The sequence below is a fragment of the Octopus bimaculoides genome, chromosome 4 (genome assembly GCF_046866305.1).
Source record: "Octopus bimaculoides isolate indiv1 chromosome 4, ASM4686630v1, whole genome shotgun sequence".
NCBI classification, from domain to species: Eukaryota; Metazoa; Mollusca; class Cephalopoda; order Octopoda; family Octopodidae; genus Octopus; species Octopus bimaculoides.
In genome coordinates this window covers 20,131,111-20,156,901 of record NC_142931.1, presented here as the reverse complement: position 1 = coordinate 20,156,901, position 25,791 = coordinate 20,131,111, and the positions used below count along the sequence as shown (strand labels likewise).

Genomic DNA, 25,791 nt, shown 5'->3' with positions numbered 1-25,791 from the left:
TTACGTCCCTGTAACTTAGCGGTTCAGCAAAAGAGACCGATAAAATAAGTACTAGGCTTACAAAGAATAAGTCCTGGGGTCGATTTGCTCGATTAAAGGCAGTGCTCCAGCATGGCCACAGTCAAATGACTGAAACAAGTAAAAGAGTAAAAGAGATTGTAGAAGTATAACCAATTTATTGCAGATAATTTTTTACAAAATGTTACATGGATCATATGAACCCCAGTTGAGTACCACTGGTATAATCAAATGAAACCGTATCTTATAAAGCATACTTGCAGATTCAAAGGATTAGACATAAAGTAAAAAAACTGACCAATTAGCTGAATCAGGGCCATAGCTGAATGCTCTTACTTATGTGACATAAATAGTGTCAGAGATGAAGCTAGTTAAAAGCTGGAAAATAGTTTCTTCTTCATGTGTTTGATGAGGTATTTTTCTGAAGTGTACTGTTGTATTTTAGCAGAACGTGAAAAATAGATGACCAACAATGAATGTATATAATTATTTACAACCAGGTGAGAGACATGGTTTGGTGGTTAGGGTGTTGCTCTCATGGTTTTAGATTGTGGTTTCAATTCCTGGACCAGGTGATGCATTGTGTTCTTGAGCAAAACACTTCATTTCACATCGCTCCACTCCACTCAGCTGGCAACAATGAGTAATCCTGCAACAGATCAGTATCCTGCTCAGTGGAGGAATATATATATATGTCACAGCATCTGGGAAACTGAACTTACGAGCCCATGGCTCAGGAAGGACCTTTGATCCTTGTTTTTTTATTTATATCCACATAAAATGTGCCAGTGGCACGTAAAAAGCAACAACTGAATGTGGTTGATGTCAATGCTCCCTGACTGGCTCCCGCGCCAGTGGCATGTAAAAAGCACCCACTACATTCTCGGAGTGGTTGGCATTAGGAAGGGCATCCAGCTGTCGAAACCTTGCCAGATCAGATTGGAATCTGGTGCAGCCTACTGGCTTGCCAATCCTCAGTCAGACTGTCCTACCCATGCCAGCATGTTAAACGATGATGATGATATGCAAGCATAAGTGTGTGGTTAGAAGTCCATTTCAGAACCATGTTATTAGGGCTTCAGTGCCACCATATGGATATTGTTGGCTAATGTCCTATATTATTTAGCTGCAGGTTGACCAGAACTGTGTGAGTGAAATTGGTAATTACAAACAGACGAATCTTGGCATAAATATGTAGGTGTGTGTTTGTGCATATGCGTGCATGTGTGTGTGTGTGTGTGTGCATGCATGCTTGTGTATGTTTGTGTGTGTGTCAATTAATATTATCCCTCGTTTTTATGTGTGTTTGCTGACTGTAAACAACAGTCTCACTATCAATACAGGTGATATCCTCTGCTTGCAATCAGCTGGTGGTGTCGAGAGGCCTGAACATGCCATCGCAGCTGGTTGCTTACAGTCAGCAAACACACATCAAAATGAGGAGTAGTATGAATTGATTCACACAAACACACACAAGCCTGCATGCACACACGCACACACATACACACACACGCACACACACATTTGGACATGCATGTACACACACATACAAACATGCACACACACACACATTTTCACACGCACACACACACACATTTGCACATGCATGTACACACACATACAAACATGCACACACACACACATACAAACATGCACACACACACAAACACGCACACACACATTTACAAACACATGTACACACACATACAAACATGCACACACACATTTACACACGCACGTGCACACACATACAAACATGCATGCACACACACACACACACATGCCAGGCTTCTTCAGTTTGTAATTACGAGTTTCAAGGTTTTGGTTGGCCTGCTGTTATAGTTGCATATTCTTTGTAAACAAGGGACTCATTCAGTTAATGCCATTTGTTTTCATTTCACTGTGTGTGTAACTATGTTTAGACTGTTTTTTTTTGTTTGATAGACTTAGGGATTATTACTTTTATATGGAAGTAGGTAAGGGTTTGTGACAGGGAGAGCATGCTGCCGTAGAAAGTCTGCTTCAATGAATTCCATCTGACCTCTACAAGCATGGAAAAGTGAACATTCAAATGATAATGATGTTGGTGATGGTGATGATGATGATGATGATGATGATGATGATGATGATGATGATGATGATGGCAACAATGATGATGTTGATAATGATGACATGATGATGTTGATGATGATGATGACAATGTTGGTAATGGCAACGATGATGATGATATTGATGATGATGATGATGACAGTGATGACTATGATGAAAGTGACAGGAATGTTGATGACAGCAACTAGATTAGAATAAATTTCATTTTGTTTGATGTTTTATAGAAATTCTCTTGTGACCATTCATGAAAGCTAGGTGAAGCCCTCAAAAACATCAGCCATTCTTTGAATATAAACTTTTTAATAACACTCCTCTGTTTTCCTAAACATTTCCTGCTGTTCAGCTAGATGTGTAATTACAGAATCAATTAATCACAAAGTCTTTTTTTCTTTTTTCATCTCCTGTCAACTTCTAGCGGCAGTCTTGGAGAAAATATTTCTCTTGTGTGTAATAGAGTTTAATTAATTTATTTACTGATCTTGATGAAATGAAATCTCAAGTTAGTTCTTTCTATCTTTTACCCTAGTAATGCACTGAATCGAATATTGTGAGGTGCATGACCCAGCTTGGCACTGACTGGCCTTCTGACAATTTGCTTTACCCTGACCCTTAATTCATTCACCCTTTCCTTTACACAACTCACTTTATCACCTTTTCAACTCTACCCCTATCTTTTTCTCAACTCTGTCACTAATCCCTTCCCTTGTCATACTCCTCCAGCTTCCTCTCTTACTTCCTCTCTTCCTAGAGTCATTACCCATCCTCTCTTCTATTCTCTCTCTTTTATAGGGGTCACTTTAGGCCCTTAGACTTGCCAATTATGCAACAATCATCATTAGTGCTGGTGCCATGAAAAAAAAAATCATTTAGCATACTCTGTAAAGTGGTTGATATTAGGAAGAGCATCCAGGTTTTAGAAACTATGCCAAAGAAGACATTGGAGTATGATGCAGTCTTCCAAATTGTCAGACCCTGTCAAACCATCTAACTCATGCCAGCATGAAAGCCAGATGTTAAATGATGATGATCTGTTGTGGCACTTAAATGAGTTGATTTATTTGAGAAACATTCCAATTGGTTTTGTATTTTGTCACCAGCACCAGCACCAGCACCATCTTTAATGATGTTGTTTGCATCATCATCATCATCATCATCATCATCATCATCATCATCATCACCATCATTATCATCACCATCTTACAGCCATAGAATAAACAGCCAAGGTTGGTGATATAGTGATACTAGGTTAATTTGTCTCTGAATAATAAGCCATTTTAAAAATATTCTCTCCATGATTTTATCTAAAATTCAAAAACCGTCATCATTTGAATGTTCACTTTTCCATGCTTGAAGAACTCAAACAGAACTCTCTGAGCTAGATTTTCTGTGACCGGATGCCCTTCCTGTCACCAACTTTCATTTGTTTCCTAGCAAAGTAGTATTTCCTCATGACAAGGCATGTTTCTATAAAAGACTGGAAATGAACGACATTGCTTGTATGATGGTGACACTCATTTACAACTATTATGTGACATGAAGATAAGGCATACACACACATGACAGGCTTCTCTCAGTTTCTCTCTTCCAAATCCATTCAAAAGTTTGGGGCTATAGTAGAAAACACTTTTCCAAGGTGCCATGCAGCAGGACTGAACATGAAAAGACATGGTTGGGAAACAAACTTCTTAAACACCTAGCCATGCCTACATCTATTAAAATGTGTTTACATATTTAAATTTATAATTTCCTTTGTTTATTTTCAGGTGAGGAAAAAACGTAAATCTGCCAATACACCTGAGGCTGAACTCCAACAATTCCAAGATCTCTTAAAATGGTTAGAATCTGCAGAGGAAACCCTGCAGATTATTTATCAACCACTCACTGATCGTGATCCAGAATACCTGGTGAGACTTGTTTTAAAACATTTTAATTTTTGCCATTTTGTTTAGAAGTGATGTTTTTATACACTTTTAACCCTTTCGATGCTGATCCTCCTGAAACTTCCCATCATTCTCTGACAGAAACGGTGTCTCTCAGTAACTGCCTGTGGCTTATGGAGTTTTGTTTTTATAACTATGGAAAAGCAGCCAGAAGGATAGACATATTGTTGAGAACAAATGATTTCATTGGAGGTCTGTTTTCTCCATTCCAGCTCCTGGTGGCCTAGAAGAGGTTAGAAGAGTCATTATATATAAATAAGCAATAAATATTATGATTTGTAAAATAAGTATAAGTGATACAGGGTGTCCCAAATGAATGTGGTGTGGAAGTTTGGTTTCATTTTTTAAGAATTTTAAGAATTCAATATATGAGTTCACTGTATTGGGACACACTTATTAAATACATTCTGGAATCAAAAATTTATGTACTTATGTACTGTCATCAAAAAATTTTAACTGGAAAAATGCAGAATCATTGGAGTTATGGGCATTGAAAGTGTACATGCATCAAGAAAATGCAATAATAAGGTTTATCAATTGAAAACTGTGAGCAGTGAAATGCAAAATTAGGTGCACTGATCGTAAGAATCAAATATTGATTGCTCTGCTAAAAACTAACAACTTTAAGTGCAGGTGCTATGGGTTATTTCCCTTGGGTATTTAAAAAAATTAGTCATGTGAGGTGGATATAAATATCCCTTCCAGGGGCCGTATTATCGATTTTTTTCAACAATCTAAGTATGTCACGAGGTTTCCAGACATGAGTTCTATTCACGTGTCAAGTTTCATCAAAATCAATAAAACGATGTAGGAGGAGTTAGCTAACAACGCCACAAGCAAACACACACCGATTTTCCACGTATGTAGTAGATAAGTAAAAACTTAATTTGAATAGTTTATAGAGATGATGAACTGATAGTATTAATATAGACCATAAAGATAATATAGACAATGTAGTTAATTATAGACCATGAAGTAAACATAGGCAATTAACATAATACAGTCTGTGGAGATCACAATTTTTAATTTTAATCTGAGGATGAGGGTGGTTCTCAGACTTGAGAGTTACCTCCAGATTGGTGAGGTTGTTATGATAGCATTTCTGTTGGTTGATGTCTGTGGGGAAAACTTGAGCCAGCTGGGAGTTCCAGGGAATTGCAATTCTGGGAAGCATAATGCTGAAGAAAAAGGAAAAATATTTTTATTCAGTATCTGTTGCTAAATTTTAAAATGAAATAATGACATTAGAGAGAGAGAAAAAAAAGAGATTTTAATGAAAAATTAAAATTATAAATGCTTGATTTTACAATTAGAAGTCATTATAGAAAAATAGTGAATAAATGAATAAATTTATTTTTCTCATTCTTCATCATGTGATGGCTTTTGTCTGGCATTCTTTCGTGACACTTCAATAACATTGCTTCAAGTGAACTACATAATCTTACTTTCGTTAAGATGTGAGATGATCATAGAAAATTCATTTGCAATGATCGTGACTACCTGCCAGTAAATATGCACCGTAATGAGGTGTATTTTATTTTTCTGCATAATTAGTGTTCTCACATAGTTTTATAGGGCTAGACAAAGCATATCTTTTACTTTAATCACTACATGAAGATAAAGATTCTTGTACTAAGCTAAGCAATCCAGTTTGTTATGGAACACGATTCTATTGTAGTTGTTGTTGGCACTCCGCCGCTTACGACGTCGAGGGTTCCAGTTGATCCGATCAACGGAACAGCCTGCTCGTGAAATTAACGTGCAAGTAGCTGAGCACTCCACAGACACGTGTACCCTTAACGTAGTTCGCGAGGATATTCAGCATGACACAGTGTGACAAGGCTGACCCTTTGAATTACAGGCACAACAGAAAGTAAGAGTGAGAGAAAGTTGTGGTGAAAGAGTATAGCAGGGTTCGCCACCATCCCCTGCCAGAGCCTTGTGTAGCTTTAGGTGTTTTCGCTCGATAAACACTCACAATGCCCGGCCTGGGAATTGAAACCGCAATCCTATGACCATGAGTCCGCTGTCCTAACCACTGGGCCATTGTGCCTCCACTCTATTGTAGTATATTATGTATTTTCTCCTCTTGTACTTATGTAGAGAATATTGGGTAGAAATCTGGAGTCTGGGGAAATTTGTGATGGTCTTTGTCAGTGCCAGTTAGTTGTTTGATGAATTCAGTTGCTGCAAAGAGTGAAGAATGTAATATCTGGGGATCTTACTCTTCATCTATAAATGAAAACAGTGCAAAAAGTACCCAGCACCTTCTGTTAAGTAGTTGGTGTTAGGGAGAGCACCCAGCCAACTGGTTTTGATTCATGGACCTGGCAATATGCATTGTGTTCTGGAGCAAAATACTTCATTTCACACTGCTCCAGTCCACTCGGCTCCCATCCAGGGAGGAATTACATATGCCAGAGAAACTGGGAAACCAGCTCTATGTTCCTTACAGAGTAATGTGGACTAACCATAATGTATCTAGGATAACATTATCCTTCTTTTGCTCATATAGTAGAGTGTGATTTGAAGGAGATGGGCACAAAGACGTTCCTTTGTCTGCTTAGTTGAGTTCAACTGCCCATCCTCTTCCCCATTTTTCTGAAGCTCTTCACTATTTAAAAACTCAACACATGCATCTGGTTTAGTAAAGCTTTCAGCTTGTAAAGTTTTTTTAAAAAGAAACATGTATCTACAAGTCATCCTAAATAAATAAATAATTACTTTAGAAATATCGTCATAGTAGTCACAGTATTCTCGTTACCTTCTAGAGGCCTTTATTAAACTTGTTGATTAATTAGGAAAGTAGCAGACATAACCAGAAGTAACTAGAATGTTCTTATTCAGATGTTGCATAGGAATAATGGTTTATCATTTCTGTTGATGGAAGACGAGTTCTCCTTGTCTTACTGCTCAAAATAAAAGCTATCTTATATAATTATCACTGTTAACATTTACTAAATGTTACTACTTGTTTTATTCTTTAATATATTAGTTATGTTGACATTATTAAATGCTATTATATGGTTTTATTATATTATATATGTTCTTTAATCTCTCACCCTCTATGGGGATATACTTTGACATTTGGAAGCAAGCCTCAAAATGTACCATTCCAAAGAAAAACAACCCCACTAACCCAACCAACAATAGTTAATTTTACAATATTTAAATTTATTGGGAAACTTAACATCTTTAAAAAGGAAATTAAACAACAACAAAAAATCTTATAATTTTTCCAAACCTTGTAAATATCTTACTTGGAAAGCAGGTAAAGGTTAGCATTAGGAAGAGCATCCAGCTGTAAAACTGTCTCAAAATAATATATTCACCCATTTCATGGAAACATAGGAAAATAGACATAAAACTAACAAATAAACAGACAGACACCATCATCATTTAATGTTTATTTGTCCATGCTTGCATGGGTCAGACAAAACCTATTGAAGTAGCTTTTCTATGGGTGGATGCTTATTCTGTAACCAGTCCTCACCCATTTCCAGGTAAGGTAATATTTCCTTATGCTCAAGTGTGTTTTTCACAGAAGACTGGAAACAAAGTTGTATGACAGTGATGCTTGTTCACAAACATCACATGATGTCAAGACAAAGGCATGCACACACACACACACACACACACACACACACACACACACACACACACACACACACACACACACACGTATTATGTATACATATAAGACAGGTTTCTTCTAGTTTCTGTCTATCAACTTCACTCACAAGTCTTTGGTCATCCTGAGACTACAGTAGAAGATACTTATCCAACATACTGCACAGTAGGACTGAACCCAAAACCATAAGGTTATGAAGTAAGCTTGTTAACCACACAGCCACCCCTACAGCCATAATTTAAATTGAATTTTCATCTGTTCTTCAGGAATTCATGGCATTCAAAGTCCAATATGATGTTGAATACAAAGTGTACCGAAGTCTAAAACAGAAAATTTTATCAAAGAAATCTCTGAAGCTTACACTGGAAGATTACAAAATGCTGCAAGAACGATGGCTCTCTGTGCAGAAGAAAATCCATCTCTGGTTATTGAAACTAGACAGGAGTCTACCTGGAGAAGTCGGTGCTTTTTCAGAATGGCTATATAAAGCTGAAGAATTTTTGGAGAGAAATTTAGATGTTGTTGAAGATCCAAACAAAATGATTTTGAAAATACACGGATTAACTGTTGAACACCAAGTAAGAAATATTTTTACTACTACTACTGCTGCTGCAGACCGACACTACCACTACTATTACAATCTTTATCATCATTATCACACCTCATTTTAGTAATCACACCATCTTCACCATAATTTAGATGATCATCATCGCTATCACCATATTCCTCATGCTATGCCCATCAGTATCATGATCATCATATTTTAGATAATGGTCGTCCTAATTACCATCATAATTACCATTATCATCATCTTCTTCATCCTCCTCTTCCTCGTCATCAACTTTTACCTGAGCATTTAGCTTCAGTGCTTGTATAAGAATGACCTGATCCAGTCTTTTTAAATTCCTTGAATGTATATAAACATTTTAGGAATACATTATTAAAAAGAAAAAAAGAAGCACAACCAGCTCTTGCGGATGAATATTATTTGGTAGCACATACCATGCTTTCATTGATTGTTTTATGTGGCTATAGTAGGAAAAACCCCAAAACATTGTGAATCATATCTAAATGCTACTTTGGCTTTTATTGTACAATAAGATTGTGCTATCCCAGTATAACACTACTGCAAGAATAAGAACAATAATATTCAATGGATTATTCCTTTTACTTAATTTGTAATTTTCTTTTCGTTTATATTTTTTGTCCAAATCCAGATTGATGAATATCTTCCATATTTTGATTCACTATTTCGAATTTCTCCATCTTTTTATAGGAACTATTTAAAGATTTACCAACCTATTCGACATTCTTTGCTAAAATCAAGTCACAAGGTGTCTACCAAGGAGAGAAACTGCCTTCTGCTCAGATTGAACACATGCATGGAAGATTACAACAGGTCACTAATCTGGTTCCTGATAAGATGTCCATGTTAACATTCCAAAAATCTAGGTTTGGTATCTTGGTCTTCCTAGATCAGACTGAAGCAAAATATAAGGAATGGTCCAAGAAATTTTCCTCCAGACAAAATGTACATCAACTACAAGAAGATTATCAGGTACAAATGAATATCTTTATATTTACTTGTTAATTTCTACCCTTTTAAGTTTAAAATATTTTGTGACTATGTTATTGATAGTCACATTAATTCTAAATGTTCCTGTAGACCAGCGTTTTTCAACCAGGGTTCTCCGGAACCCTAGGGTTCTGCAAAAGGTTCCTAGGGGTTCTGCGAGAAAGAGTGAGATGAGATTTTTGTGTGTTTGAATGAAAACGCCATGATGAGGTACCACAAACGAGCAGTAAGACAATCATTTAGCATTACCAATAAATTTGACAAAGAAGCATTAATTTTTTTCTTAAACCAGTTATTATATACTCTCTTTACTCTTTTACTTGTTTCAGTCATTTGACTGTGGCCATGCTGGAGCACCACCTTTAGTCGAGCAAATCAACCCCAGGACTTATTCTTTCGAAGCCTAGTACTTATTCTATTGGTCTCTCTTGCCGAACTGCTAAGTTACAGGGACATAAACACACCAGCATCAGTTGTCAAGTGATGTTGGGGGGACAAACACAGACACACAAACATATACACACACACATACATATATATATATATATATATATATATATATATATATATACGACGGGCTTCTTTCAGTTTCCGTCTCCCAAATCCACTCACAAGGCTTTGGTCGGCCCGAGGCTATAGTAGAAGACACTTGCCCAAGGTGCCACGCAGTGGGACTGAACCCAGAACCATGTGGTTGGTAAACAAGCTACCTACCACACAGCCACTCCTATGCCTATATATAATATAATTATACACACACAACCCATGCTAGCATGGAAGGCGGACGTTTAAACGATGATGAACACACACACACATAATGTATATGATATTTACCATGTGAACTACGATGAAACAATATGAGAAAGATATGGTATATAATTTTTTTTTGTGCAGGGGTTCCTTGAGACATGTAATTTATTTGAAGGGTTATGCAAGGGTAATAAGGTTGAGGAACGCTACTGTAGACACTTGTTGCTGAGTTGGTTGAACACTGATCTAACAACAATGTGTTAGAAATGTGTTCAACAGTTCATATCCTGTTACTGGTTCCATATGCTGCCTTAGGCATTATGCTAAGCTTGTGCCAGTTCATTTCAAGTAGTAGTAGCAGTAGCAGCAGCAAATAAATAAGTAAATAAATAAAACAAATTAAGAGAAATAAAAGTATATTACAATGTAAAATGTCCCATGACAAGTCACAGGTGACTGTTTGAAGTTTCTTCACATGAATGATTTATGATTTTAGGGATTGCAAAATTGTCAGCTGTTTGACTTGATTTTATCACCAAGCCAAAATCCTTAAATAGGTTTCAGACAACAAAGCATCAGTTTCCTAATGTATTCTTCTATGAAACACTTTATGAAGATGAAGTCTTCAATGATATCTCCAAGACTGATTATTTATATCATCCATTTTGGGAACAATATTGTCATTTTGTGATAAGCTTCAAATGGGCTATTTCACTGGTTCATGGTATGATTGGATTGGTAATATTACTGGAAGTGAGCTGGCAGAATTACTCTTTTACTCTTTTACTTGTTTTAGTCATTTTTTTAAAGATGTTAAACCACATATTCTATGTATCCTGTATTCAGATTACTTAACTTATATTTTGTAATTCCAGGATTTTGTTGTACAAGGAGGAATTGATAAAATTTACCAAAGTACTTCTACAACTTTGAAATCAACTGCTAATGTCTATCTAAAGACAGAAGTTGGTAAGTTTATTTGACCATTTAGAAATTACATTGTGTGTGTGTGTGTGTGTGTGTGTATCATTTAATGTGCACAGTTATATAAGAGATGCTAATAGTTTCATGCTCTAAGATACATTATATTGGCAGTTTTATATAGCAATGCCATGTATCTCCAAGCAATCTTTCTGTTATATTATTCAGTACCAGCCACATTAATTACGATTTCTACAGTCAACAAGGATAAAAATCTTAGTTTTCTTACTTTGCTTTTCTTTCTTCTTATTCCACTTTTTGCATCAACCTTCTTCACGTTTTTTCTTCTCATTTTTTTTCTCAATTTTTCTAATAGACCAGTATCCTGGTTTTTAAATAAATTTAACATCATGAACTAAGCTTGAAAGATTACAGGGAGATACTTGGCATTTTATACAAATCTGCCAATTTACTGTATCTTAAAGCATGAAACTATTTGTAGCTCTTTTGTAATTGCATGTATTGAACAATGTTTATCTCTCACAGGATAGAGTACTTTTTTTGTTGATCCTACCTATAATGGAACTGTGATATATATATATATATATATATACATATATATATATATATATATATATATATATATATATATATATATATATATATAAAGAGTATGAGTGTACATTCATACATATGTGTGCTCTGGTGTGTGTGCTTATGTGGTATAGTGGACTCTCTATGTGTGTTTGCATGCATTTGTGTATGAGTACGGTGTGGATTTTTGTGTAAGTTATGGATAGTAAAATGTTTATTTCTTGGTATCTTTATTTATTTTATGGATACTGCTTCTGATTTTTTGAGTGGACTGAATGTGTATGGAGGTAAGGGCAAGTGTGTGTGTGTAAAGAGTTCAGTAGTGTTACTTGTTTTGAGGATTAAAAGTTTGAGGCATTAAATTGTAAACTGATCAATACCATTCCAAAAACACGTACCACCACTAGACTACACACACACACACACACACACACACACACACACACACACACACACACACACACACACACACACACACACATGCTGATGCACATACACATATACACTGATGCATGCACACACTAATGTACTCACTGATGCACACACATACTGGTACACACACACATACATGCATATATACACACTGAGTTCCTATCTGCCAAATCCACTCACCAGTCTTTGGACAGCTATGGGCTATCATAGAAGACAATTGCCCAAGGTGCTGCACAGTGGGACTGAACCTGAGATCACATGGTTGGGAAGCTAGTCTTCTTAACTACACAGTTGTGCCTACACCTTTATACATATAAAGTATTAATTTTATTCAGTCTGCAATACTATATAAATACATATGTGCATACATGTGGGATAGAAACTGAAACTATGATGGTGGAAAGTAAGCGTCTAAACCCAGGGTCAGCCCTAGGTTTGCTGGTGCCCCAGGCAAGCTGAACTTTGGTGTGTACAAGCTGATGGTCATGGAAATTTCCCTTGTCTTTGTCACATCCTCTTTGGCACCTCCAAGTATACGACACCCGAGATGACTGTCTGAGTTGCCAGCACCTTGAGCCAGCCCTGTCTTAACTCACAGCCATTCTTCAATTGAAAAAAGCCCTTTTCTCTTAAACAAAGGGTTAACCCCTGAAACATCCAATTCTTCTCCTCATAGGGTAAGAACTTATTGAGAACTTACCAACTTCAAAGAGTTTAATCATTTATATATTTTTCCTTTTACAGGTAATGAAAATTCTGATGACATCCATGAATTTATCCAGTGCTGTGATGAGAGATGGAATAAACTATATAATGATATTGAAACGTCTGGTAAAGTTCTTGATGAATCTGCAGAATATTGGAAACAACATGACGTTCTGAACCAAAAATTGAATGCCTGGTTATCTGATGCACAAAAAGCTCTCCAGAAACCATCACCTGAGAAGCAGGTAATGCATAAAACATTGATGATTAGTTGATGAACTGTTCTTGTATGCTCTTTGATGTAATCCATCATGTAATTAAAGAATTGAGTAATTAAAGAATTTTGGTAAATTCTTTTATTTAAAAAAAAGATTTTTTTACTTGTTTCAGTCATTAGGCTGTGGCCATGCTGGGGCACTGTCTTGAAAAATTTTAGTTGAATGGATTGACCCCAGGACTTATTTTTCTTTTTTAAAGCCTGGTACTTATCCTATTGATCTCCTTTTGCTAAACTGCTAAGTTACAGGGACATAAACACACCAACACTGGTTGCCAGGTGGTGGTGGGGTACAAACACAGACACAAAGAAACACAGACACACGCACACACACACACACACACACACACACACACACGATAGGTTTCTTTCAGTTTCCACCTTACCAAATCCACTCACAACACTTTGGTTGGCCCAAAGATATAGTAGAAAACACTTACCCAAGGTGCTACACAGTGGGATTGAACCCAGAACCATGTGGTTAGGAAGCAAATTCTTACTACATTTTGGTAAACAAATTACCTCAAAGTCTGGGGATAGAAGTTTAATGTTTAGTAAATATCATAATTGAATATTCTGATGCAAACATGGCTGTGTGGTTAAGAAGTTTGGTTCTCAACCATATGGTTTTGGGATCAGTCCGACTGCATGGTACCTTGGGCAAGTGTTTTCTACTATAGGCCGTTGTTGACCAGAGCCTTGTGAATCATTTTGGTAGACAGTAACTGTGTGGAAGCCTGCTGTGTATGTGTGTGTCTTTGTGTTTTCTTCCACCACCTCTTGAAAACCGGTGTTGGTTTGTTTACATTCTCATATTTTAGCAGTTTTGGCAAAAGAGTTCAATAGATCAAATAAGAACTGGGGTTGATATGTTTGATTAAATCCATCAAGGCAGTGCTCAAGCATAGCCACAATCCAATGACTGAAACAAGAATAAGAATAATATATATATGTGTGTGTGTGTGTGTGTATATATGGATATATATACATACATACTTCCATCTTTCCGACGAAGGGCTACACCCGAAACGTCATACACTCTCTCTTTCCTTTCCTGAGCGTCCAATAATACTATCCATATCACGTCCTCACTTTGTTGTGTTTTTGTGTTTTTTTGTTATTGTTTTTTTGAACTATATATATATATATATATACATACACACACACACACACACACACACACACACACACACACACACACACACACACACACACACTTAAATAAACCATAGAAAGTGGTGGAAGGCCATAGACCAAGCAGATATTGGTGTTGTAGAGCTGAAAGTCCCAAAATATTAATAAAAACTGAAAGAGAAATGGAAGAGTTAGGATAGAATATAAAATAAAATAATAGCATTTTGGTGAGGGTCCTTCATTAGAAGAAAAAAAGTCATATTATCATATTTACTTCTATTTTTATTTCAGAATTTTTTCCAAGACTTGCCTGACTGGCAAGAACACCATAAAACCTACAATGAAGCCTGTTTTTACCTTGCCGATGTTGTGGAGCCTTTAGTGATAGCCAAGATGAACCATGAAATGGAAAGAATCAACCAAGCTTTTAGAGACATAGTTATTTCTTACCATCAATATTTGGAAGATCTGAGAGGTGAAGAGGCACAATCTTATAAAGATGGAGTAACAGAAGTGGCTGTGTGGCTAACACGAACCAATGAATTCTTGAATAAGACTATACCTTGCACCCAAAAGAGTTTGGAAAATTATGAAGCAGAATTAGATGTAAGTTTATATTATTCTAAGCTTGTCTTTTATTGCTTGAAAAAAAAAAAAGTGGAGCCTCTAAAGGGCCCCCGATAAAATAAATGTTTTATTTCTTCTTGTGGGTGTGTGGCAGAGAAATCTCCTTCTCAGTCACATTGTTTCAGGTTCAAGCTCACTGCATTGCACTCTGGGAAAATATCTTCTTTTATTGCGCTGAGGTGGCCAATGCATCACGAGTGAATTTGTGCAAATGAGAACTGTAGGAAAGCTTGTCATATGCACGTGCACATGTGTGCGTGTGTGTGTGAAAATGCTTATAACTCTTGTTTATTTTTATTTCTTACACATGACTGTTTTTAATAAATCATTTTTATGATGTGTGTTTACCATTTTTGCAGCTCCAGAATTTTAGTTTGCTACCCAGTTATCTAGTTAAAGACATCTTTTAGATTATGGATGATATATCACTTCACTGGTTATTTTTAAAGACCTCTGTCAGTCAGGGTCAATTATGTATCTTCGATCATGTATCAGTCATGAGCACAGTCCCTTCTTCTAAATTGAGCCAATAAAATAATATTTGTATGAGTGTGTGTGTGTGTGTGTGTGTGTGTGTGTGTGTGTGATTTTGTTATGTTCAGCAGCATAAACCAGTGTGTCTAGTTATATTTCTTTTTGGTAAAAACCAATATTGTTGAGAGTTATCCCCATATTTTAACATGTATAAAGAGCCCTCGTTTATAGGGAACTCCCTAATTTTTTAGGCTTAAAATTTGGAAAAAAAGTTTTTGTAAGGGATTATAATACTATCCATGTATAAGAAACTCCCATGTATTTTTAACCTAATTTTTAATGAAAAAGGGTTCCTTATAACACGTTAAAATATGGTAAATAAGTACCAGACTGAAGAACATACTGGGGTTGATATGATCAAGTGGTAAAAGAGCCATTTTTGGAAGCAGTGCCCCAGCATGGCCACAGTCTAGTGACTGAGTCCAATGAAAGAATAAAAGAATGTAATTAATTAAAATTAACAAGGAATGAAGATATAAATAAGCGTGAGAGTAGAATTCAAGCTCAGTTTCTGTCTCTTATTCATGGTTCATAATTTTGGGGAGAAAATTTTTTTTTAATATTTGTAGGGGGCCATAGCATATTATTTAATCCATTTGAGAGCATTCTTGTCCTGTTTCAAGTGATCTAAATTCAACCTTCCATCAAAATTTCATGTTAACTTATATTCTAAACCATCAGCTTAATAATGACAATTATTTCATTAAACTCTTCATTATTCTCAACAAGGGTTAATGTATTTTAACAGAAATATTGTCATGAATGGATTAAGGAAACGCTTTGAGTATGTCTTCAAAAATATATCAAAAATATTCGAGCAAGGTTGTTGCCAGTGTTGCCACACTGGCTCCTGTGCAAGGTGGCACGTAAAAACACCATTTGAGCATGGTCGTTGCCAGTACCGCCTGACTGGCCCTTGTGCCAGTGGTACGCAAAAGCACCCACTACACTCTTGGAGTGGCTGCTGTTAGGAAGGGCATCCAGCTGTAGAAACTCTGCCAGATCAGATTGGAGGCTGGTGCAGCCATCTGCTTCGCCAGTCCTCAGTCAAATCGTCCAACCCATGCCAGCATGGAAAGCGGACGTTAAACGATGATGATGATGATATTTAACCTTTGGAAACTAACCTTGCTGAGACTACCACTAATTCACTAGTAAATCCTTCCTGTTTTAAAGTATTCTAAATTAAAATCTTTAATCAAAATTTCATGTTAATTTATGTTTCAAACACCAGTTTGATAATGACAGCTGTTGCACTAAATTCTTCATTATTATTTAAAGTTAATTGAAACAAAGGTAGTATATTTCAACAGAAAAGGGTTAATAACAACAGCTATTTCACTAAAGTCTTCACTATTTCCAAAATTAATTGAAACAAAAGCAGTATTTCAACAGAAATATAGTGCAAACATGTTAACACTTCCTGATGATCTTGTTCTTTTTTTTTTTTTTAATTTGTGTTGTTTTTGTTGCAACAGGTGTCCAGCAAAGAAGTCAGTGACATGGAGCATAAGTTGAAATCTACCACCAGGACTGGGCATTCACTTGCTAAAACAAGTCCCAGAGAATCAGTCGACCAAATTTTGGAAACATTGAAAAAATACACTGAAACTTTTAAGTCCAACAAAAAGTCAATAGCTGAAAAAATAAAATATGTGAAAATACTTTTACCAAATATAGAATCATTTGAACATGGAATGACTGCAATAAATGCTTGGTTAGACATTGGAGAATCTCTGATTCAAGAGCACGAATTAAATGAAAACTTTGATAAAGTGGAAAATTGGCTCGAGGCTCATAAGGTAATTGTAATTTTTTTTACTCTTGTAGCTTTGATATGAAGAGATTTCAGATAAATTTGAATGATGACTTACAAGTGATTAGTACAAAAAGGAGTTGAAGAAAACAAGATGGTGTCATACAGTTTATCTTGTCATCTTCAATTCAATAGAATTCAGCTAATAAAAGACTTAATGTAAGAATATAATACAAAGAAAGGAAGCAATATAGTTAGTTATGTTTAATCTCTGTAATTTCTGCTTAGCATTGATATTTACTTTTTTTTTTTATGAGGGACAAACTAATATTCAATAGTCTACTTCTGTAAATATTTAACATCAATGATATCTATTGATATTAAATATGAATCGTATTTATGGATATTAAACATGAATAATGATATTGATTTCTTTGTGGGTTTTTTTCATATGTGTTGATATTGATATTACTTGTTGATGATATTAACTCATATCATTGATACATCACGCATTATATCTTCCCAACCATCTTTTTTTATTCAACTGGGGTAACTTTGTATTTCCCTTACAGCAAGGAACCTGTTTCTATCCTATCAATCAGAATTAAATTTATCAATCAAAATTAAATTTGGTACCTTTAGGACACAATCCTAAATACCTGTCATAAATACAACTTTTACATTAAAATATACAATTTCAATTTTTAGAAGGAATACTAAAGTAACATGTACTGAAGAACATAGAAAATTAAAGAGGAATGCAATTTTTGGAATTCATTTTCACAGTTAGATATTGGTCTGACATCTAACTGATTTAGCAAACAAATTTCCAACAGGGATAGCCATGTATCTCTCTGCTGCAAGAACTTGTTCCTGTCTTTCTATTATACTTTAACCATTCATTACCAGACACTTAGCCACCTCTATCAGTACTGCACACCCTCAGTTGAGGTGTCTTTGTTTTGTGAGCTATTTGGTGATCTCAATTGTGTTGGTGTCATGTAAAAAGCACCCAGTTCATTCTGACGTTGTTGGTATTAGGAAGAGCAATAGGACTTAGCGCTGTCCTCTGGCTTCCCAGTTTCTGTAGAGCTGTCCAACATGGAAAAATGGATGCTAAATGATGATGATAATAATGATGATGATGATATATCTTCCTGATCATTTTGTCATCTCTGTGTTTCTGTCATTATTGTTACAGACACGAGTGTCATTATTCACCACATCCATATTGGTTATAGAATGTTTAAAATCCTTTTTGTTTCAGAACAATCAGCATAATCACAAATTACACCTAAGAAAAAAAAAAGAAAAGCAAAACTGACCAGCAAAAACCTTCTACATAGTTGCCTTACCTGACCTGCTAGAAATAGCAATCAAGTTTTCAAACCATAACTACAGCAATAAAAGAAAGGCATATTGTATAGTGTAATCTAGAGTACACTTTGACCGGAAAAGACAAAAAAAATGAAGATGAATTGGTCATTTCTGAAATTTTTTGATCATATGTTTTGTTGACTTGAGGTGACCTGGTACTAAACAACAAAACAACATCTTTAAAAAAGGAAACAATGAAAAGTGTACCTACATGGTATCTTAGCCTGCAAGAAATAAATGCCAAATTTCCTTCAAATTACACCCTACTATCTTAACAAAGATGTTTATGCTGTACTGTATAATGTTTGTAATATTGGATATAAAGCAGCAAGCTGGCAGAAACGTTAGCATGCTGGGCACAATGCTTTGTGGCATTTCATCTGTCCTTATGTTCTGAGTTCAAATTCCACCAAAGTCAGCTTTGCCATTAATCCTTTCAGGGTCTATAAAATAAGTACCACTTGTGTACTTGAGTCAGTGTAATTGACTATCTCCCTCCCTTGAAATTGCTGGCCTTGTGCCAAAATTTGAAATCAGCATTAGATATAATGCTAAAGATATAGTAGATATTCATGTTTGAAGTTTTAGATCATAAATCTGCTTAATTTGGGATGACCCGGGGCTAAATAACATAATATCAAACTTTAAAACAGAAAATTTATATGAAGTAGTTGTATGCTGTCAACTTAATGTGACAGTCCCCTGAAGGGAATAATACTACTGTTGTTTCGACCTAGGAAGCTGCACCGCTTCCTGTCAGCCTTGACACATTTCCTGTGTCCTTATGCTTACAAGGGGGAGACAAGCACTTCCACCTTGTAAATATAAAGACACAGGAAATGTGTCAAGGCCGACAGGAAGCGGTGCAGCTTCCTAAGTCTAACCAACAGCAGTATTATTCCCTTCAGGGGACTGTCATATTAAGTTGACAGCATACAACTACTGCATCGTATCACTACTGCATAAATCTCTCTGAGAGATTTAGAAATGTATTATTTCTAGAAAATTATATGAATATAGCTTTAGATTGGTATTAAGAATGACATCCAGCCATAGAAATCCTTTTTCTAACAAGATGTGGGCCTTTGGTCCATTGAATCCTCTTGAGCTGTAATGGAAACTAGATGTAAACTTTATCCATATATTTCTCTTTCCTTTCTTATATTTCCCCTAAGACCTTGAAGTTTTATGAATTTCATACATCATTCTCAACACAAGCAGTTTTGACCACTTGAACCCTGATAACCATTGTATCCATTTGAAATACTCCTGCATCGTTAGATCCACTTCTGTTTCAGTTTGTAATCTCCATGATCGTATCCTCAGATAAACCATAAATGGATTTGATAAAATCTTTTCGCAGGAGCATTTCTCACAAACAGAAAACCAAAAATCTGTGCTGGAAAGCAAAGGAAAATTGTTACATAAAATGGCTTCTCATAAGAGTAAATTAAAAGTTGTGGATTTTGAACCTCCTCAAATACTGTTACAGACAACCACTGCAAGATTTCAGGTAGGATTGTTTTTATTGTTGTAGTTGGGGAGATTTTAAAGATAACTATTTTTCTTTAAAGTTAAACTAAATCATTTATAGAAACCTGTTTGATGTCTCACATTTCTTCATATTGCTGAATGTAATAGAAACTGTTTGGGTTTGTACATTCAACACACACACACACACACACACACACACACGCACACACACACACACACACACACACACACACAATTAATGTAGGTAGGGTTATAATCCAGTCTGTGTCCTCTTGAAGCACATCTGTTATTGTTGTTGTATTAATGTGAAGGTACATATTAGAGTTGAAAATTCTGAAAATATTGTTTGTAGAGTTATCATATAGCAAAACAGGAATCCAGAAAATGTTTTTGGTATTATTTATTCACCATTACACATGTTTCATTTGCTTACAGGTATCACAAAATTGTACATGTTGGGTAAACATGTAAGACATTTTAGAAATTTTTCAAAAAATAAAATAATAATGATGAATAAATAATACCGAAAGAATTTTTCACATTCCTGTTTTATTCTCTCTCTCTCTCTCTCTCTCTCTCTCTCTCTCTCTCTCTCTCTCTCACACACACACACACACACACACACACACACACACACACACAAATGCTCATCTATTATTAATGCATGAATTGACGACTATATTTTAACAACTTTATTAATATCATTCAGTGTCACATATTTAGTTTTTGTGTATGTGTTTGAGGTAGATTTAGAGAGCTGGTATCTTGAATTAAATGTCAAACTTTTCTTTGAAAAAAGAAATATTATTCAGTGATTTTTTTTACCTATATATATATATATATATATACACACACGTATGCATGCACACACGCAAACACACACACACACACACTCACACACAAACTCATGTATTATATTTATAAGACATCCCTTGATGGAAAAAAAGTGAAGTGACTCACCAATGGAATTCAAATCATGTAGATATTGTATGTGAGATGACTGCCAGAACCATTACACCTCGGCAAACTGACAACTGTCAACCATCAAAATTAGAAGCTTTCACTAGCCAAGCTTGAAATTAAATATTTTTATTTAGTTTGCTTTGAAGCATTGGGAAATTTGAAAATAAATATCTAAGCTATTGAAATATAAGAACTATTACTTACAAATCCATTGTTGCAGTTTCTTAGATACTTGTTTTAAAATTTATCAATGCTTCAAGTGAACCAAATAAAAGTGTTTACTTTCTGGCTTGTCCATTTAATGCTTGTAATTTCGATGGTCAAGATTTATTCAATCATTTTGGTATAATGGTTAATCATGACCATCCATAATGCAACAGATATCTGGTTCAATTCCTGTTTGCTTTTTTCTGACATCAACAGGTATCTTACTTGATATATAAGGAGCTATTTTTTACAGTTCCATTTGCATTGTAATGTCTTCTCATACTTATTAAATACTTATTTTCCAATATCTCAGTGCTTCAGGTGAACCATATATTATGTGTGTGTGTGTGTGTGTGTGCACGCATGTGCATGTATATGTACATGTATCTATGTATCTGTGTGTGCATACATGTGGGTGTGTATGTGTGTGTCTGTGTGTGTGGAGAGAAACATCATCTGAATGCCTGTGTTTCCTCTTATTTAAAATAGTGATATTGGAAAATTTCCTGAGGGTATTCTTCTCTATGAAGAATATAGATAAGTGCTTGCTGCCATGCTTAATACAGAACACCAAATATATTTTTGAATTCATGGAAGTTATAACTGTAATGACAAGAAAAATTTGTTCGTTTTAATGAAAATAACTGTCAAAATGGCTGGTAATTTTAACTCGTGAAATTTCAATCAACCAAAAAATGAAACTGAGACATGCAATAAGATAGAGTAGTAAATCAGATTTTTGGTAGCTCTGTGAAGAACTCCAGACATGTTTCTATATTATTGGATTTCTTTAGAAAAATATAACCAACTGACAGCTAAATGACCACAGAATAAGTGGAAGGTTTTATAGTTTTGGTGTGAAAATAATTCACCGAATAGGTAGATTAAAATAATGACTCTGGAATATTTTTCAGTACATATATATATATATATCTTCATAAGTAGTAACTGGAGATATTAGTTGGGGAAAAGTTAATTCATTCTCTCATCTGATGGACATAGTTTGTGTGAAATTGGGGTATGTATGGCAATCCCCAGATGTTGTACATAGATATTTACACATAACCATTTACGACTACATCCTCGCCAGAAATAGGGAAAGAGGGCGGCTTATAAATGCCAAAACCTACCCTGGCGAAGAATGTACCCCACAACATAGATTAGTAGTTAGCGACTTTGGGATCAAGGCAAAATGGGTGCCCAGAATTAGACAGGCTTGGAGAAGAAGGGTGTGGAAGCTTAAAGACCCTGCAAACGGACAGAGACTTAGAGACAAGTTACTTGAAGCATTTAACGAAATAGAAGGGGATATAGCATCATACAACGTGGAAGACAATTGGAGATTTCTGCGGGACAACCTGTTGAAAGCCACCGACCAGATTTGTGGGTGGTGTAAGGTCCCCTCCCAACCCAGAGTAACGTGGTGGTGGAACAAGGAGGTAGACAGGGCTATTAGACAAAAGAAACAAGCTTGGAAGGACTGGAAGAACGGTGGTAGCAGGGAATTGTACCAATGTGCCAGAAGGGAGGCTAGGCGACAGGTTTATTTAGCCAGAGGGGAAGCAGATAAGGAAAGATTTGCCAATGTTCTGCGCCGTGAGGACCAAAGACTCGAGGTATTTCGGGTTGCAAGACAGTGTAGGAGAGAGAATAGTGATGTTGTAGGAGAGAAATGTGTTCGCATGGATGATGGTACGCTTGCATTAAATGAGGATGCAAAGAAAGAGGTCTGGAGATGCCACTACGATAGATTGCTTAATAAAGAGAATGAATGGGAGAAAGAGAGCCTGCCTTATGCCGACCCAATAGAGGGACCAGCTATCCGAGTTGATAGTACCAGGGTAGATAAAGCAATTAAGAGTATGAAGACCGGGAAAGCCCCCGGCCCATCAGGAATCACTGCAGAGATGCTCAAAATATCTGGCAGTGTTGGCTATAGCCTAGTCACCCGTATTACGAACCAGGTGATACACGAAGGAGTCATACCCTATGACTGGTGTAGCAGCATCATAGTCAACTGCTACAAAGGTAAAGGGGACGCTTTAGATACAAATAATTACAGAGGCATCAAGCTGTTAGATCAGGTTATGAAAGTTACAGAGAGGGTCATAGCCCAACTAATTAGGGAGCGAATCAATTTAGATGAGATGCAGTTTGGGTTCGTGCCAGGTAAAAGCACTACTGATGCCTTATTTCTAGTGAGACAGTTGCAAGAGAAATACCTAGCCAAGGATAAACCTCTGTACCTGGCTTTCGTTGACATGGAGAAAGCCTTTGACAGGGTCCCCCGATCCCTTATCTGGTGGTCAATGAGGAAACTTGGGATAGAAGAATGGCTAGTGAGAGCTGTGCGAGCCATGTACAGAGATGCGGCCAGTAAGGTGAGGGTTGGAAATGAGTACAGCAATGAATTCCGGGTAGAGGTAGGGGTCCACCAAGGTTCCGTCCTCAGCCCCCTATTATTTACCATAGTCCTCCAGGCAATCACAGAGGAGTTCAAGACAGGTTGCCCCTGGGAGCTCCTCTATGCTGATGACCTTGCCCTAATTGCGGAGTCACTATCAGAACTAGAGGAGAAGTTTCAGGTGTGGAAGCAAGGTCTAGAATTGAAGGGCCTTAGAGTCAACCTAGCTAAAACCAAAATCCTAATAAGTAGGAAGGTAGATAAAACACAAACCCCTTCAGGTAGATGGCCCTGCTCAGTATGTAGAAAAGGAGTAGGTAGTAACTCTATAAGATGTACCCGGTGCAAGCTATGGACACATAAGAGGTGCAGCAACATCAAAGGCAGGTTAACTAGCAAGTTAGTTTTTGTTTGTGGCAGATGTTCAGGTGCAATAAAGACTGCAAACAAACAGGAAACAACTTCTATCTCATTCCAGGGTGAAAAACTAGAGGTAGTCGATAGCTTCCGCTATCTGGGCGACCAAGTTAGTAGTGGGGGTGGGTGCGCTGAAAGTGTAGCTGCTAGAATAAGAATAGCCTGGGCAAAGTTTAGAGAGCTCTTACCCCTGCTGGCGACAAAGGGACTCTCACTCAGAGTAAAAGGCAGACTGTATGACGCATGCGTACGAACAACCATGCTACATGGCAGTGAAACATGGGCTGTAACTGCTGAGGACATACGTAAGCTCGCAAGGAATGAAGCCAGTATGCTCCGTTGGATGTGTAATGTCAATGTGAATACCCGTCAGAGTGTAAGTATCTTGAGAGAAAAGCTGAACATTAGAAGCATCAGTTGTGGCGTGCAAGAGAGACGATTGCGCTGGTATGGACATGTGGTGAGAATGGAGGAGGATAGCTGCGTGAAAAAGTGCCACACCCTAACAGTTGAGGGAACCCGTGGAAGAGGTAGGCCCAGGAAGACCTGGGCTGAGGTGGTGAGGCAAGACCTTCGTACATTGGGCCTCACCGAGGCGATGACTACGGACCGAGACCTTTGGAAATGGGCTGTGCGTGAGAAGACCCGGCAAGCCAAGTAAGATCGTTGCCAGTGCCCCTGGACTGGTTCTTGTGCGGGTGGCACATGAGATGCACCATTTTGAGCGTGGCCGTTGCCAGTACCGCCTGACTGGCTCCTGTAGGATTTTCGAGCGAGATCGTTGCCAGTGCCCCTGGACTGGCTTGTGCGGGTGGCACATAAAAGACACCATTTCGAGCGTGGCCGTTTTCGTGCGGGTGACACGTAAAAGCACCCACTACACTCTCTGAGTGGTTGGCGTTAGGAAGGGCATCCAGCTGTAGAAACTCTGCCAAATCAGACTGGAGCCTGGTGTTGCCATCCGGTTTCACCAGTCCTCAGTCAAATCGTCCAACCCATGCTAGCATGGAAAGCGGACGTTAAACGATGATGATGATGATGATGATGAGTGCTGTCATACATGATGTATATGCGGTTATCTGTGTGTGTGTGTTTGTATATGTGTGTTTGTATGTGTCTATATTTTTTTTTTGTGTGTGTATGTACTTATATAACTATATGAAGTTGTATGTGTATCGTTCTGTGCTTGTTTATTCTAACCTTAAATTATCTTCACATACCATATCTGCTCAACAATATAGTATTTTTGAAGTTGTTACACTTGAGGCACAATAAATAACTTCAAACAAATTTACATTCCAACTTTAGAGAGCAGCTTCTACAACTTTATTATTAATAAAAAACAAATTATATTTCTAAGATCACTCAATAAGTTGAATGTATTTTTAGATAAGTTTCACTTTCATCTATCTGTGTCCATTTTTTTGAATATTTCTGTTAAATTTCTCGTTTGTGTTATTGCAGACATTGAACAGCTCAGCAAGTGAGAGTGAAAAGAAGCTTGAAGAAGCCTTTCAACTTTGGCAGTTATATTGCCAGCGATACCAGCAAATGGATGATTGGATAGAGCAAGCTCGAGAAGTCCTTGCAGACTCTGATGATGACATTCCTGATCTAATTAAAAAGCATAAGGTTTTTAAATCTATCTCCTTTATTTTTTAAAATTTACATACTTCAATTTCCAGTGAATTTGGTGATAGGTTTGGATTTCTGACCTTAATCCTCATCACCTTTTAATGTTTGTCTTCCATGCTGGCATGGGTTGGATGGTTTGACAGGAGCTGGCAAGCCAGAGGACTGCACCAAGCTCCAATGTCTGTTTTGGCATGGTTTTTATGGTTGGATGCTCTTCCTAATGCCAATCACTTTACAAAGTGAACTGGGTGCTTTTTATGTGGAACCAGAACTAGCAAAGTTCATTTTAG

At 36.7% G+C, this 25,791-nt stretch overlaps 1 protein-coding gene across 9 annotated transcripts in view; it reads left to right on the top strand.

Annotated features, from left to right (window-relative positions):
• Positions 1 to 25,791, top strand: part of LOC106881484 (muscle-specific protein 300 kDa) — an 815,448-nt gene that overhangs the window by 147,899 nt on the left and 641,758 nt on the right. For all 9 annotated transcript variants that reach the window (XM_089350452.1, XM_014931925.3, XM_089350453.1 and 6 more), the window contains 9 exons: positions 3,891 to 4,031; positions 7,965 to 8,276; positions 8,975 to 9,256; positions 10,900 to 10,993; positions 12,716 to 12,921; positions 14,379 to 14,693; positions 16,727 to 17,050; positions 19,745 to 19,894; positions 25,331 to 25,498. In XM_089350452.1, the coding sequence (XP_089206578.1) occupies positions 3,891 to 4,031; positions 7,965 to 8,276; positions 8,975 to 9,256; positions 10,900 to 10,993; positions 12,716 to 12,921; positions 14,379 to 14,693; positions 16,727 to 17,050; positions 19,745 to 19,894; positions 25,331 to 25,498 (1,992 nt within the window). The remainder of the gene's footprint in view (positions 1 to 3,890; positions 4,032 to 7,964; positions 8,277 to 8,974; positions 9,257 to 10,899; positions 10,994 to 12,715; positions 12,922 to 14,378; positions 14,694 to 16,726; positions 17,051 to 19,744; positions 19,895 to 25,330; positions 25,499 to 25,791) is intronic.